At 37.9% G+C, this 17,211-nt stretch overlaps 1 protein-coding gene across 14 annotated transcripts in view; it reads right to left on the bottom strand.

Moving 5' to 3' along the window:
- USP9X (ubiquitin specific peptidase 9 X-linked) overlaps positions 1–17,211 on the bottom strand; it is a 167,371-nt gene that overhangs the window by 54,949 nt on the left and 95,211 nt on the right. For all 14 annotated transcript variants that reach the window (XM_070603644.1, XM_070603650.1, XM_070603647.1 and 11 more), the window contains exons 15-18: positions 6,905–6,992; positions 3,939–4,281; positions 2,002–2,097; positions 984–1,195 (exon numbers count right to left, since the gene is read on the bottom strand). In XM_070603644.1, coding sequence (XP_070459745.1) covers positions 984–1,195; positions 2,002–2,097; positions 3,939–4,281; positions 6,905–6,992 — 739 coding nt within the window. The remainder of the gene's footprint in view (positions 1–983; positions 1,196–2,001; positions 2,098–3,938; positions 4,282–6,904; positions 6,993–17,211) is intronic.

The following is a 17,211-nucleotide window of genomic DNA, read 5'->3' as shown; positions in this document are numbered from 1 at the left end:
TTTGGCGGCCTGGGGTTCGCCGGTTCGGATCCCGGGTGCGGAAACGGCACCGCTTGGCACGCCATGCTGTGGTAGGCGTCCCACATATAAAGTAGAGGAAGATGGGCATGGATGTTAGCTCAGGGCCAGTCTTCCTCAGCAAAAAGAAGAGGATTGGCAGCAGTTAGCTCAGGGCTAATCTTCCTCCAAAAAAAAAAAAGAAAGAAAGAAAGAGAACCCTTTAAAACAAATACTGATGGCACTCATTCTATAGACATCTCTAAATTATAACTATTTGAATTACTAACTGGTGAGACCTTAGGAGAAATGTTAGTAGACCATTTGAAAATATTTCTTGCTTTACTGGCTATCTTCTCAAGGTGGCTTTTAAGAACTCTTTCCAATTACTTTCCAAAAGACTATTCTATTATTTGTAACAGTGTAAACAAACTGCATCAAAACACTTCAACTGCGAAATATCCCTGATGACACTTCACAGGCAATAAAGTCAACGGCAAAAAAAGAATGAGAAGAGCAGACTAGTCTTAATGAATGAGAATGCCCTACAAAAACCCACACAGGAACACACAAAACAGACCCTGGAAAACAAACAAAGGTCTACCATTAAAAAGATTCTAAGGGCCGGCCTGTGGCCTAGTGATTAAGTTCAATGCAATCTGCTTCAGCAGCCCGGGTTCAGTTGCTGGGGGCAGATCTACACTTTGTCCACAGCCACTCACATACAAAATGAAGGAAGATTGACACAGATTCACTCAGGGTGAACCTTCCTCAGCAAAATAACAAAAGCAAAAACAAAAAAAGAAAGTAGATTCTATAAGATGCAAATGTTTTTAATGGGCAAGACATCAACATTTTCAAAAACAAAAACTTTCCCCAGTCTCCTTTTTCCTGTATACTGTCACTTTCTGAAGATAAAATGGCTAGGAAAATACCAAATAATTAAGAAAGACAACTAGTAGATCAGTGATCAGTTATTCACAAACCTTGACATAGGTAGAATTGTTCTTTCCTCGTGATAATCGCTGTCACACTCATTTATATACTCTCTTAACACAGTTAATACTCGAACCATTCGAACAGCTTCCTGTCTTGCACAATTAATACTGTCTTTGTCACCATCCAAAACACACAACGTGTCATATGAGGCTTTCAAACGATCAAAGCAAGACTGAATGAAGTCTTCATGGATCACAACCTACAAGCAATGTGTCAAATAAAGAGTTCAAGTTGCTTTGAAATGTGAAAGTTAAACATATATATAAACATTAATGATGGGAACAAGTAATTTAGAGGTAGCTCTCAATAAACCACACCATATTTAACCAGACAGTCTATAGTGATAATAAAACACACTGTTTTGTCAAAGGAAGCTAGAGTTATGTAAGTTAACAAGTATAAACTAGATACCCCAAAAATGAACTTGAGGATTCGGTGTTAGAATCAAAAGAAATTCAGTCAAAACCTCTTGCTATACTCACAGTCGCCCCTCGGTGTCTGTGGATGCTCAAGTTCCTCACAGAAAATGATGCAGTATTTGCATATAACCTACGCATAGCCTCCCGTGTACTTTCAGTCATCTCTAGGTTACTTATAATACCTAATACAATGTAAATGCTATGTGAGTAGTTATACTGTATTGTTTATGGAATAAAGAAAAGAAAAAAAAGCCTGTACACGTTCAGTATGGACACAACCATCGTAGGCCTTCAGATCTGTAGCTGGTTGAATTCATGGATGCAGAACCCACGGATAAGGAGGGTAGACTGAGAATATCCGCCCTCCTTATCAAAACCATCACTTCAAGATAAGCACCAAAACAACACTCACTTAGACAGCATTTTGTATGGGTGAAATATGGACCAAATATTTTAGGTATATTTTAATAAGAGATGAAACAAACAATTTCTAGTTAACTTTGAATTAAAGGAAAAACTCTTATCAGCAAGAGTTCTTCAATCAGAATTCCAATTTGTGGAAGTTTTAATGCACTTCAATACTCACCTGATTGACCTGCAGCCTTGGACCAAGGTTTGTGTATATCTCTTTAAGGAGATCTATAGCTCTGCTGGCAATATCATCATTACTCTGAATCACGACCTAGATTCAAAAAGATTCAAGCGTAAATACCTTTCAAGAAATATTTCAGTTGGGCATCAAACTAAAATGGGTTTAATTCAATTCAAACCATACCCTCAGTTATTTCTAATACAGTATTCAATAATTTAAGGGTCGACTGACTTTGATAACCAAGTAAATCAAGTAAAATTAAGGTGTGAAAACAGACCAAAAGGAAGAATAGTAAATGCAAAACTCAAGTCTTTCAATAAAGGAATTTAAGAATAGAAGACACATTTTAGTAAGGATAAAATATGCTTTGACCACTATTATTTAACCGTGCACTGAACACCTTGGGAGCCAAGCTGTGAGACGTTAAAGGAGGAATTCAAATTGGTTAAGAGGAAATAAAAGATTACATGAAATAGCTTAGTATAAAAGGCTACTTATTCCATTTCTACAGATCTTTAGCACTCATCTAATTCTAGCAGTGGTTTTCAAACTACGTGTGGAACTCTAGGGCTTGGCGGAAGTGTCTTAGGGCTGACCCTGTAATAGGCTTGGGGAGGGGGCAGGGGCTGAAGCACAGGCAGACGGAGCAGGAAAACAAGGGCTTTCCCTTGTTACTTCAATTAGTTTTACATTTTGGAGTATTACATAAATTTTGATTTTTAAAAAGGGTTTCTGTTGTTTAAATATGTTGAAAACCACTTAAAAAAAAGTTTGAACAATCAAATACTACAGTAAACATCTTAGTCTGTTTGCAAGAAAAATATTTCCCATCCAAAGAATAATATGAACTGCTGTGAACAGAACATATTTTTAAAGATAGGAATAATATATTAATCGTACATTGCTACAACATGAATGGGCCTTGAGGGCATTATGCTAAGTGAAATAAATCAGAGAAAGACAAATACCACATGATCTCACTTATACGTGGAATCTAAAAAACAACAACAAAACCCACAAACAACCGAACTCAGATACAAAGAACAGATCAGTGGTTACGAGGCAGGGGCTGGGGAGTGGACCGAATGGGTGAAGGGAGTCAAAAGGTACAAACTTTCAGTTATAAAACAAGTAACTCCTAGGGATGCAATGTACAGCACGGCAACTATAATTAATAATACTATACTGCATATCTGAAAGTTGCTGAGTAAATCTTAAAAGTTCTCATCACAAGAAAAACAAATTGTAACTATATGTGGCGATGGATGTTAACCAGTATTGTGGTGAACATCTTCTAATATATATACATATATCGAATCATTATGTTATACACCTTAAACTAATGTTCTACATCAATAATATCTCTATTAAAAATATATATATATGTTACTACAAAAGTGAAAAGATTACCCTTAAATAGATGATAATATTTTACTCCCTCAGGTACTTAAAAATACCAAGTTAAACAGTGCCAATAAAGTAGACAATCATAATACCTTCTAAGTCAAGTCTTCTCTTCTGTCCTCTATTTATTTTAGTATTAAATGTATAATACCCTAAAATTAACATTGAAGAGAAGAAATAGATCTACATTGAATGAAAAAAGGGAAGAACAATAACTTCCATGGGGAGGCATGAAAGATTTGTATGGTTAGTGCACTCCTAAACACGTCTGGAACAGACAGATTCTAAGTCAAGACAAAAGGAGCAGCAGTGGGGCAGAAGGAGAGGGAGGGAAAGGGAGAGAGAGAAGAAAAAACCCGATGACAAATGACATGAACAATAGTATAAAGATGAACGATCACCACCTCCTGGGACAAGCATCAGAGCAGCATACATACATAAACTTTATTTGCAAAATTGTGATTCCTTACCTATTTGAAAAACTACATCAGAAACAACTGTCTACAAAGTTCCTAGTTTCCACTTACCCTCCAAAGGTAATCTAATCCTATTAACTCCAAATCATCCATCATATATGCTCTCCTTTTTGCTACTAGTTTTCCTTCTCGACAATTCACAGCTTTGAAGAATCGCTCAAAACATTTCATCCCATTTTCAGTTAATAGGGAAGGATCAAGCTGAAGCACATTACTTTCAAAGAAGTCCTTATTAATATCAGGATCCAAGTCTGGTTCATCCCCCATCAACTTGGAATACCACTTAAAACAGGCTTCACGGTCACAAAGGTAAACTGCATTCTCTGCTAAGCATTTCCAGATTTGTTTTGCCTGAGGAGCACACAGCCACAGTTGGCCATCCTTCAATAAAAATCTTGGAAAAACATAAAAAATTAGCAATTAGACATACATAATTTTTATCTTGAAAGACAATCTATCTATATATATATAAGCGAAATATAAACCATTTACCGCAATTATATTTTAACTACAGGTAAAAAGATGTCAGTTCTCATTGACATTTAAAAGAACTTATTTCTCAACCTTTATCTGGTACTAAACAAGTACCCCATATTAATTCATTTATTTAACAAGCACATATTGGGCACCTACGATGTGCCAGGAATTCTGCTAGATGACTGCACCTAAACTGAATAAAAGATTTGTTTCTTGAATTTAAAGTTTAGTCTTTGAAACCAGTCCTTTTGCAAGCACGTTTAATACGCTGTTTGCGTTTTAGCATTCTGCTTACACGACATCACTGGAGAATGAGGTATTCTACCAAGCCACTTTCACACATACCAACTCACTGACATTTAAGAGTTAAAACTGCTTCAGTTTTAATACTTTATGATGACCTAATATTCATCACTCAGTATCTGGCCACATTAAGCACAATAACCTACACATGAGTTAAACTTTTTATGTCAATATTCAACAGGAGGCTTATCGATTATTCAGTGATGTTCTCTAGGGTCTTTTTTGTGACTGTTGGTTTGGTCATTAAAATATGACAATAATGAAAGTGAATTGTTACAACTAACCTCTCTTTCTTCATTAAGTTTTCTATTTCTTTTAGCATTCATCCACCCGCCCTGCCTGCCATTATCTTTGAATGACAAAGAAAGAGAACACCTCATTTTATTGTGAGAACAAATAATTTTTGGCTAACACTATGGTGGCTCCACACCCAGTTACAGAGTATGGGGCATGTACTTAATGTCCTCTCCATTTCAAAGCATTTTGAGGTCTCAATCCTAGGGTCTTTGATATTCTCACAGGATTGCAGACCCTGAAGGTGGCTTCTAGCACCTAGTCCTACCTAACCTTGCCACCCTAATTTACAGAGAAGAAACTGAGATCCAATGTGATGATCAAACGCACGTACAGTTGTTTTCAAAGTTTAATTGCCGTTTTTAAAGACAACAGCAGAAAACTTTTTTCAAGCAAAAATTCCATTTGGAAGTCTGACGTATAAAATGAAAGCAGAGCTGCTCCAGTTGTTGGGAAGAGCAGGAGGAGGAAAGAAAGGAGAAATGGGAACAAAACCTCCACTGCTTGTTCAGACACCTTGGAGGAAGCTCCTTAGAAGCCTAAGGCTCCAAGGTAGGTTTGAAAAATCACTGAATAGAAAGAGCGCAACCTCTGAAGTCAGACTTGGTTGCAGAGTGCAATGCCATTACATACTGGCTGTGTGATTTCAAACAAGAATGTGAATCTCAGCTTTCTTACTAATCAAATGGGCATAATACCTCCCTGAATGCATTGCTATGAGGATTCAATGCAAATGTAAAGGGTTTAACACAGGTCGAGTGTACAGTGGCTGAAGTTAGTTCTCTTCCCTTGATTGAGTTGCTGTAGGTCATGTAGACAGGTACTAATAGAGCAGGGGCTAGAATAAGTCTTCTGATTCCAAACTTTAATATAGCAAAAGGAACTCTTAACAACTTTTCTCTTCTAGGAAATCTAAGGGATACAACATACACCAATCAGTAACAATGGCTCACGATGGCAGTGATTCTCAATCTGGGGAGGTAGGTCCTTCTATCCAGGTGGTTGAAAAACAAAACAGACACACACAAAACACTTCATTTTAAACAAAATGTCAGATTTCTTAAAATCTGGTGGCTAGAGTTTTTCCTGAAGTTAAAATTATTTAACTACCTATGTAAATGTTTCCCAAAAAGTAAGCACACAGTTCAATAAACTTGAGCCCATAATTAACACAGCCCAGGAGAAAATTCCCCAGTGTGTTGAAATAATAAACATAATAGATCTAATCTGCGCAGTTCCCTTAGCACACTCATGATCTGAATAAGCTCTTTTGCTATATGATGTGGTTTCCGAATTCACAAGAAACCTCTCGGCATCAAAAGGTTTAATTTCAAATCTATAAGGGTGTTATCATTAAAAGCTAAATCATCACTGAGCAAATCTAGTCTGGGACTACATTTAGCTTCGGCTTAAGGCAATAGACCTCTTTTCCTCATCGCCATCAGAATAACAGCATTAACGCACGACTTCAGACGGCCTTGGTCAGCCACTGCTAGGATACACAAGGCACCACAGGACTCAACCACTCTTTTGGGGCGCTGGTTCAGCAGCCTTTGGGCTCCATTTCCTTAGTGTCTATGATATCATTAAGGTCAGTATGGTTCTCTAGTCAGTTGTGTCAAAATACAAAAATTTGTTCTTTAAAAAATAAGCATTTTCAGCGTAAGCAAATATGAATAACAGAAGTCTATACAAAAGCTTAAAATGTGTTCCCTTCAAACACTGTGAAGACGACAAGCTAAAAGTCAGCCAGTCATTTAAAATATTTAATAATGAACAGATAGGGAAATGTTCGGTGACTTTTAGGTAATGATCTCCATGTTGGAAAATAAAAAGTGCCAAGGGGAAAAGGCCACCTAACAAAGACCTAGCTATACAGCATATTAACTTGGCATTCTTTATCTGTGTCTTAAAGAGAGCAACACTAATTCTTTAAAACAAACCTAAGGAAGTTAAGCCGTTCTTGGACTTCTTGAACATGACTATATCTACTTCCCAGCCTCACAGTTTGTGGGTCATAGTCTTCATGGTCTGCAAATAAAGAAAAATCAGGCATTATACACATGGACACCCACATCACTGCTGACTTTAACCAAAGGAAATTAAGTCAGTTAAAAAGTCATTAATCCTTTATCATTAAAAGGCAACCTGAAGTCTATTAATTAATTATTGGTGGTTTCTACCCATCTCCTATTCCCCACAAAAATAAACTTTCCTTTTATATAACCAAAAGAAAGTGATCTGTTTAATGTGCTGTCAAATAACTTTTCACCACAACCCCTTCGCCCAATCTTCATACACAATGAAGAAATTTCTGATCACAGCCCAAAACTGACCTGAGGGGTCTGTGAACATAAACTAACCACCAAGACAAAGCTTTTTCTTCAATTTCCTTCCTGTTATACTGAAAACTGTCATTATGGAGGAAAAAAAAGTTATAAAAATAAGTTATATTACTAATTTCTACCTACGAAGTTAGAGTAACACAAGATGCTACTCTATATAATGAAGTTATCGTAACAGTTATCACCAGCATGTTATGAAAGTTTCAGACAGAAGTTCAAGAAAATCTACCCTTTAAGTTGGAAATTCCTTTATAAAAAGAACTAAAAAATAAAATAAAGTGAGCAAACTCTTTGGTTTCACTTTCATCACAGCATACAATGGGTGAAAAGGCTTGCAATGAAAGAGCACAGCAGAACATCTTAAAAAGCACCTACTGTCCTAAAAATACCATGGACAGTTTCTTGTTTTTTAAATTTTATTGGAAAAAGCTGTATGCCCCAGAAATGGTCAAGCTGATTTGTGGTTTGGAGTACAAGAAAGCTGAAGCAAATGCTCTGACAAGTCCTCTTCCAGAAAGTTCAGGCACATTATAGAGGAATAAGAAATTGTGTAATTTCCTTTTAGCATTGGTTACTAACATTTCCATACCAGATCCTGGACCTTACGGTACGTGTGGGCTGGTCTCATAGAATTCTAATTGTATGAGACCCTTTGGAAATAGTAAAGCTAATCGAAGTCTTCAAAAACAGTAAGGTTTCTTCTCTGAACAAAATCTTGACATGTCGTAAAGATGGAATATTTACAATGTTTAGAAACATCTGCTTTTGATGCTTTGGTGAAGAAAAGAAGCCCAATACATTATGACTAACTACTTTCTACTTCCACATATATTATCATCTACCCAAGTCCTAAACACATATCGTCTACTTTCATGAAAGTCAATTTCAACGGGCCTCAAGACCTGAAGCATTACTTCACAAGAAATTTTCTCAAGAAACTGGAGAAAATATCAAATTCTATTTTACTATGCAGAAAATTTCTGTTTCAGAGCGCTAGTCTTGAAGTACCTGAATAAACAATAGACTTCAGCTGCTCTTTTTTTTGAAAACAAGGAGTTTATGTAAGCTTTGTTCACTCGGCAAGTTCTTTTTTAGGGGAAATGCTAAATTTTAATAATTTCCAACTTGACAAGTTTCAAAAACAATATAAAAATTCCCTTATAATCTTTACCCATATTCGCCAGTTGTTCACCTTTTGCCCCATTTGCTTCATTAGTTGCTACACGTGCATGCATGTGTATGTATATTTCTCAATCATTTTAGAGTTGGAGACACGTCCCTTTACCCCTAAATACTTCAATGAACATTTCTGAATAAGGAGGACATTTTTTTACATAACCACAGTACACTTATCAAATTAACACTGATACCATACTATTATCTAACCCAAGGTTTCTCAACAGCACACTATCAACATTTTGAGCTGGATAATGCTTTGTTGTGTGGAACTGTCCTGTGTATTTTAGGACATCTACCAGCAACCCAGGCCTCTATCCACTAGATTCCAGTAGCATCCTTGCCCAACCACCCTCCCAAAAATACCTCCACACAATTTTAATTCTCTCAATAATGTCCATTTATACTTTCTTTTCTCCAAATCCCATATTAAATACACATTGCAATTAGTTCTCGCGCCTTTCTATTCTTTAATCTGGACAACTCATTATCCTTTCTTTGTGTTTCTCGACTTTTTAGGAAACTATGAGCCAATTTTGTTGCATATTGCTTAATTTGGGCTTCTCTGATGCTTCCACATGATTAGATCCAGGCTAGGCACTTTGGCAAAGAACCATAGAAGTGGTCCTCCTCAGTGTATCATTATCAGGAGTAACATCATCTCACTTTGTGGCAATATTCGTAATGTTAACTTTGATCACTTGGTCAAAGTGGTTTTCACCAGGTGTCTCTCCACTCTAAGGTTACTATTTTTCTCTTCATAATCAGTAAATAATCTGTGGGGAGACACTTCGAGACTATGAAAATAATCTTGTTTCTTATCAAACTTTTACCCAATAGTTTCAGCATTCCTCCTTTTTTATTTAGGTGCCAGATGTTTCAAGAACTGGGACTCTGAACACAGGGAAAAATTCTGAAAACATTCAATGAAAGTCAAAAGTCAAGAAATACGAAGATCCCTCTATGCTAAATAGGAATGGAGAGGCCTTACACTTTGCTACAGAGAAGCTTCCGGGCTGTCAAAACAGAAACAAGATGGTTGGTTTTCCTTGTAAACAGTGAGCACCAAACAAATACTGTGATTAGTTAGTAGTCAAATAAAGAGGATGATCCATTTTTTACTCATGCTGCCTAGCTAGTAGATACCCCACTGAAAAGAGGAGGAGAAATTAGATGAGACTAAATTAACTCAAGTATCTATGCTAAAGCTAACAGTTTCTTGTCATTATAAACTGCAGGTTGTCTAGAGTTCTTTTCAGAATTCATTATAAAAGAGAAGGCTACCTTTTTAATAAGCATCTTTATTGAGACATAATTGAAATACCATAAAATCCACCCACTTAAAATGTACAATTCAATGGTTTTTAATATAGTCAGAGCTGTGTAACCACCATCACAATCTACTTTTACAAGATTTTGCATGAACTCAAAAAGAAGTCCTGCACAATCATTCCCCATTTTCTCCTGTCCCCAGCCCTTAGTCTATTTGAGACATGTCATACAAATGGAATCATACAATATGTGGTCTTTCCTGTTTTTTTTCCACTTAGCTTAATATTTTTCAGGGTTCATCCATGCTGTAGCATCCTTTTTATCACTGAATAGTATTCCATTGTATGGATATATGACATATTGTTTATCCATTCATCAAATGATGGACATTAGGGTGTTTCCACCTTGTGGCTATAATGAACAATGCTGTTATGAACATTCATGTACAAGCTTTTGCATGGATCTATGTTTTCATTTCACTTGGGTATATAACTAGGAGTGGATCATATGGTAAAGTCTAAGTTTACCCTTTTGTGGAACTGCCAATTTGTTTAGCAAGGTGGCTGTACTACTTTATGATCCCAGAAGAAACATACGAAGGCGCCAATTTGTCCACATTCCTGCCAACACTTGCTGTTGTCTTTAGTTTTGTCATCCTAGTAGATAGGTATCTAATATCTCAGTGTGGTTTTGATTTGTATTTCCCTAATAACTAATGATACTGAGCAATTTTTAATGTGCCCATTGGCCATCTATACATCTTTGGATAAGTGTTTATACAGATCCTCAGCCCATTTCTTTGAGCATTTGGTCAAGGTGGTTTCCACCAGGTTTCTCCACTGTAAAGTTACTATTTTTCTCTTAGTTTTGGCATAGTCCAATATGTCACTTTTCCCCCCTAACAATTTTGCATTGTGTAACCCAAGGCCACAAAGATTTCTTCCTATTTTTTTCCTAAGAGTTTTACTTTTAATCCTATGATCCATTTTGAGTTAATTTTTGTGCATGGTGTGAGGTAGGGGATTCAATTTCATTCTTTTAGATGTGGGTATCCAGTTTTTCCAGCAACATTTATGAGAGACCTATTTCTTTCCCACTGAATATTCTTGGCACCCTTATAAAAATCAATTGACCATAAACAAAACGGTTTATTTCTGGACTGTCAATTACATTTCACTGATGCATACATCTATCCTTATGTCAGTATGACACCATCTTAATTACTATTATTTTGTACTAAGTTTTGAATAGGAAGTATGAGTCAGCCAACTTTGGTTTTTATCATCAAGATTGTTTTGGCAATTAGGGTGCCTTACATTTCCATGATTTTGAGAATCAACTTGGCAATGTCTGTAAAAAGAAAAAATTGGGGTTTTTTTTTTTAAAGATTTTATTTTTTCCTTTTTCTCCCCAAAGCCCCCCGGTGCATAGTTGTATACTCTTCATTGTGGGTCCTTCTAGTTGTGGCATGTGGGATGCTCCCTCAGCATGGTTTGATGAGCAGTGCCATGTCCGCGCCCAGGATTCGAACCAACGAAACACTGGGCCGCCTGCAGTGGAGCGCATGAACTTAACCGCTCGGCCACGGGGCCAGCCCCAAATTGGGGTATTTTTATAGGAATTTTGTTGAGTATTGCCATCGTAACAATATTAAGTCTTCCATTCCATGAAAATGGGACGTCCTCCCATGTTTTTAGATCTTTAAATTGCTTAACAATGTTCCTTTATAGTTTTCAGTGTACAAGTTCTATACTTCTTTTGTTCAAGTTATCCCCAAGTATTTTATGCTTTTTACAGCTATTGTAAATGGAATTAATTTCTTAATTTCATTTTCAGGTTGTTCATTGCTAGTGTATAGAAAGACAACTGATTTTCGTATATTGATATTAACGTTTGCAACCTAGCTGAACTCATTTATTAGTTTTAACAGACTTTAGTGGATTCTTTAAGATTTTCTATACACAAAATAATGTTATCTGTGATTAGAGATAGCTTTACTTCCTTTCCAAACAAGATGCTTCTTTCTCTTCCTTGGCTAGTTGCCGTGGCTAGAATCTCCAGTAGAATGTTAAATAGAAGTGATCCCAGGGGTAAAGGAGACAGTCTTCCACCATTAAGTATGATGTTAGCTGTGGGTTTTTCAAGATGCCCTTCATTAGCTGGAGAAATTCCTTTCCATTCCTAGTCTGTTGAATGTTTTCTTACAATGAAAAGTGTTAGATTTTGTCAAATGCTTTTTCTGCATTTACTGAAAAGATCATGTAATTTTGGTCCGTTTGGTCTATTAATATGGTATATTACAATTGACTTTTGGGTGTCAAATCAACACTGTGATCCAGGGACACATTCCATTGGGTCACGGAGCATACTTTCTGTATGTTGCTGAATTCATTTTTCCTTTTCTTTTTAAAGACTGGCCCTGAACTAACCATCTGTTGCCAATTTTCCTTTTCCCCCCCTTCTCCCCAAAGCCCCCGAGTACATAGGTGTATATGCTAGTTGTAGGTCCTTCTAGTTCTGCTACATGGGACGCCACCTCAGCATGGCTTGAGGAGTGGTGCTAGGTCTGCACCCAGGACCTGAACCAGTGAAACCCTGGGCCCCTGAAGCAGAGAGTGCGAGCTTAACCACCCAGCCATGATGCCGACCCCAGTCCCTGGTCTTTTTTGAGGACTTCTGAGTATATATTCACAAAGGATAGTGGGCTGTAATTTTCTTGATGTCTTTGTGCTTTTTTTAAATATCAGGGCAATAAGTTTCATAGAATGAGTTGGGAAGTGTTCTTTTATTTTTTTGGAAAGAAGTTCTGAAGGATCAGTGTTAATTCTTTAAATGCTCAGTAAAATTCACCAATGAAGCCATTTGGTCCTGGGCTTCTCAGTGAGAATGTCTTTTGATTATTAATTCAATCTTTACTTGTTATACCTATTCAACTTTTTAATTGCTTCTTGAGTCAATTTCAGTAATTTGCTATTCTCTCATACTTTTTCTTTTTGTAAGGTTGGTAGTGATGCCTTCTCATTTTTGATTTTCATAATTGAGTCCTCTTAGCCTAGCTAAAGATCTGTCAATTGTGCTGATCTTTTCAAAGAACCAGCTTTCAGCTTCATTGATTTTCTGCATTTTTCTCTTCCCTATTTCATTTATTTCCACTCTAACCATTATTTCCTTCCTCCTTCTAGCTTTGGGTGGGTTTAGTTTGCTCTATTCTAGTTTCTGAAGGTGAAAAGTTAGTTACTGATTTGCCTCCTTCCTTAATACAGGCATTCAGAGCCATAAATTTTCTTCTAAGCACTGATTTAGCAATGCTCTATAAGTTTTGGCATTTTGTGTTTTCATTCATCTCCGTATATTCTCCTTTCACTTGTCCTTTCTTCTTCTTCTTTTTTTTAACAGGGAAAGATTCGCCCTGAGCTAATATCTGTTGCCAACCTTCCTCTTTTTTTAGGTTTTTACCTCCCCAAAGCCTCAGTTTATGTTTGTATATCCTTGTTGTTCTAGTTCTTCTATGTGAGCTGCCACCACAGAATGGCAACTGACAGGTGGTGTGGTTCCACGACCAGGAAGCAAACCTGGGCCACGAAAGTAGTGAGTGCCGAACTTTAACCACTAGGCCATCACGGCTGGCTCTGTCATTTCTTCCTTGACCCACTGGTTAGTTAGGAGTATATAATTTCCATACACTTGCAAAATTTCCAAATTTCCTTTTTTCTGCAGCTTTGTATTACTATCTGGTGTCACTTCCTTTAGTATTCCTTGGAAGGCACATCTGCTAGCAACAAATTTTCTCAGCATTTATCTGGGAATGTCTTTATCCTGCCTTCGTTTCTGAAAGACAGTTTTGCTGAATAAAAGAATCTTAGTTGTCAGGTTCCTCCCCTGCCCCGAGCACTGTGATATGTTGTCCTATTGCCTTCTGGCCTCGAATGTTCTCATAAGAAATCAGTTGTTATTTTTATTAGGGTTTCCTTATGGACGAACAGTCATTTCTCTCTTACTACCTTCAAGGTTTTCTTTTTTACTATGATGTGTCTGCACCTGAGTCTCTCTGCATTTAACCTACTTGGAGTCGAGCTTCTTGGATGTGTAGGTTAATGTCTTTCACTGAATTTGGGAAGCTTTCAGCAATTATGTTTTTCCGCCCCCTTCTCTCTCCCCCCTATCCTTCTGGTATTCCCATTACATGTGTTGGCATTTTTCTTTTCTTTTTTTAAAAGATTGGCACCTGAGCTAACAATTGTTGCCAATCTTTTTTCTTCTTTTCCTTCTTCTCCCCAAAGCCCCCCGGTACATAGTTACATATTCTAGTTGTAGATCCTTCTAGTTGTGCAATGTGGGATGCCACCTCAGCATGGCCTGATGAGTGATGCCACATCCACACCCAGGATCCGAACCAATGAAACCCTGGGCCGCCAAAACGGAGCATGTGAAGTTAACCACTCGGCCATAGGGCCAGCCCCTGTTGGCACTATTAATGCTGTCCCATACTTCCCTAAGAATCTATTCATTTTCATTCATCCTCTTTCCCTTGTTCTTCAGACTGTGTAATCTCTACTGATCTATAACTCACCAATTCTTTCTTCTGCCCCTCAAATCTACTGTTCAGCCCCTAGTGAAATTTTCATTTTGGCTATTGTACTTTTCAACTCCAGAATTTCCATTTGCTTCGTTCTTTCTTTTTTAAAATAGTTTCTATCTCTGTACTGGCATTTTTAACTAAAACAATGTCATGATACCTTCCTTTAATTCTTTAGACAAGAGTTCATTAATTTCTGTGACATACTTGTAACAGCTACTTTCAAGTATCTGTCTCCAAAGTCCACCATCTGGGCCCCTTCAGAGGCAGTTTCTGTTGTCTGTGTATGTATGGGTGACACTTGGCATCTTTTTTTGTTAAAATACAGGAATCTTAGATATATTGTAGCAACTTGGAGACAGATACCACACCCTCCCAGGGTGACACTGTTTGCCTGGCTGTTTAGTGACGGGGCTTCACTAACTCTGTGAAGTCTATCTCATCCACAGTGCTTTCCCCTTGTTCTTATCTTTTAGCCTGGCTACCTATGGGTTGCTCCTGGGTCAGCATAATCCCCTTATTGCTCAAAGGTTGTGCTTAAGTAAGTCCCTTTGGCAAGTTAGATTTTCACCCTTATCATTGGACACGTGTGTGGTCTGGAATTTACCATCACTGTCCAAGGAGTTTATTCCTTTGTTTCACATTCAGTCAGGGACTGGTAGCTCAGATATTCTCTTTCCAATTACTCCTGAGAGGGTGCAGTCTTGGGCATGACATGTAGTCTTCCAGACTGCCAGGGATACATGCAATTATATTTTAAGCAAGCTTCCTAGTGGTTGCCCCTGGGTCTGGGTAGTTTATCATTCATGCAGTATTTGGTCAGAAGTTGAATTTAAGTACCTGTGCTAGTGAAGCTTCGAGCCTTTGTTGATGGATCTATGTGTAGATTGTGTAATGCATACAACTTGTCCCACACGTCCTGCTCTGACTGCTTCTGAATGGGTGCAGTCGAATGCATGTGCACAGCATTCCTGACCTCCCTGGCCTGACTGAGCCCAGGAGGGCTCACCTTGGTTGTTTCTTTATCTAGATCTCTCTGTTAAACTGCTGGTTGCTCAGCTGTTTTTGCTTGTTGATATGAGTACACGGAGCTACAAGTACCCTCTTAATTGCTCTGCGCCAAAATTTCCACTGGTTTTGATAACACCCTTAGGAATGGCATGATCCGGTCCAAATAAAGTTAGTCTCTTCAAGCCTAACTGCTGAGCTCTTCATTCTCACAGCTTGTCTCTCTGACTGGGCAGAACTTCTGTACCACCGCATAGGAGCTGGTGGCAACACAGCAGGAAGCTTCTCTCAGAGTGATACCCCTGGCTCTATGAGTGGTGCTGGTCATAGCCCCCGGTTTTCTCAGTATGCCCCTCCTGGCATGGAACTTCTATCTTCTGAGCAAGCTGTAGCAGGGGTAACCAGGACTCCAGTATTCTCAGCCTGCCATACCTGGAGTAAAGCTTCCGCCCTATGAGTAGGCGCTGGGTAAGATAAGCGAGTCTTAGTCCTCCTGCCATGATTGCCTAGAATAGAGTTTCTGCAACACAGGACAGGGGAAGACAAATACCAATAGCTTGCCCTTCCTGTGGTGGAACCACAGCCCTAGACCGGCAGAAGGGAGTGAGGTGTGGCTCAAATGCTATAGATTCTTGCTGTTCCTTCTGCGATTTCGTAGATTTTCTTGAGTAAATGTTTCCCCATTTGCTGTACCCCCTTAAGACAATTCCCATATACTTTAAATGATTATTTTTAAAATAATTATCTCTAGTTAAATGGTTGTTTTGTTAAGGAGAAGGTCCAATGGGCATCTTATTCCCACCACTCCAGAAGTTAAATCCCTCATCCCTCGGTTTTTTATCATCATCATATGTTCTATATTTATTAGTTGGTATTTTCCTTTCTTTCGGTATAGACTGAAGGGTTCATATTTCACTTAATGGGTTTAGTTATTTTCATTATTTCTTTTGACCCAGTTTTGGCCAGTGAGAGCCAACTCCTGTGTTTCTTTGACATGTCACTATGATTCCTCAAGCACTTTCTCACTTTCTAGAATCAGATGGTCAAGGATCATCTTGTACTGTCCCTGCACCAAGCCTGGAAATAGCCATTACTCCAGAGAACTATAAATGGTTCATAAAATGGATACTAATTTAATGTTTTTAAATCACAAAGAACCCACACAGACTTAACAGTATTTCACGGCTGATGTGTAGGAATGAGCCAGCACTACCGAGAAAATCTAGCCTAGGATGTGCATCCTAACACAGAGCACAGTTGGTGAATGACAACTCATCAAGAGTTCTTAAAAACTGCCAGTTTTGGATGTAAGAGACTGGGGAAGAGGTCATTCAAAGTGGCAGTTCTTAGAAAACGGAATGCAAAAATGGGATGTGCAATGAAGACAAGTCCTCCAACTCTATCCACAAAACAGGAAAAATGGTAAATAAAACTTCCCATAAGTGTTCAAGTCAGTACAATGACTATCCTACCAATGAAGTAAACCTTGAGTGAAAACTGAAAGACGGTTTTACACTTTGCTATATACACATAAAAAGCTTTTAAGAAAGGATTTGTTAAGTACCAGTGCCTAAAAGCACTAGTAGTAAGAACACGAGTCAATACTGTAGAGAATAATAATAAGTTCATTACTTTCACTAACTACTGTTAGAACAAGAGGTAGGATCAGCTGACCATACAACTGACGAAATGTTTTCCCAGAGCCGAGGATGATAGTGGAGATGAAATATGGGCAGAACAAAAACTTAATATTGGTGAAAAAGTTATCAGAAATTGAGATTATCATTGAACTGTGGAGGCACGAGTTATTCGGCTAAATAAAATGTCTCATACCTAATGGGATCCATGCAACATTTTTATTATATGGAGGCAG

The sequence above is a fragment of the Equus przewalskii genome, chromosome X (assembly GCF_037783145.1).
Source record: "Equus przewalskii isolate Varuska chromosome X, EquPr2, whole genome shotgun sequence".
NCBI classification, from domain to species: Eukaryota; Metazoa; Chordata; class Mammalia; order Perissodactyla; family Equidae; genus Equus; species Equus przewalskii.
The sequence above is the reverse complement of the archived record's forward strand: the minus strand, read 5'-3'. Positions and strand labels throughout refer to the sequence as shown.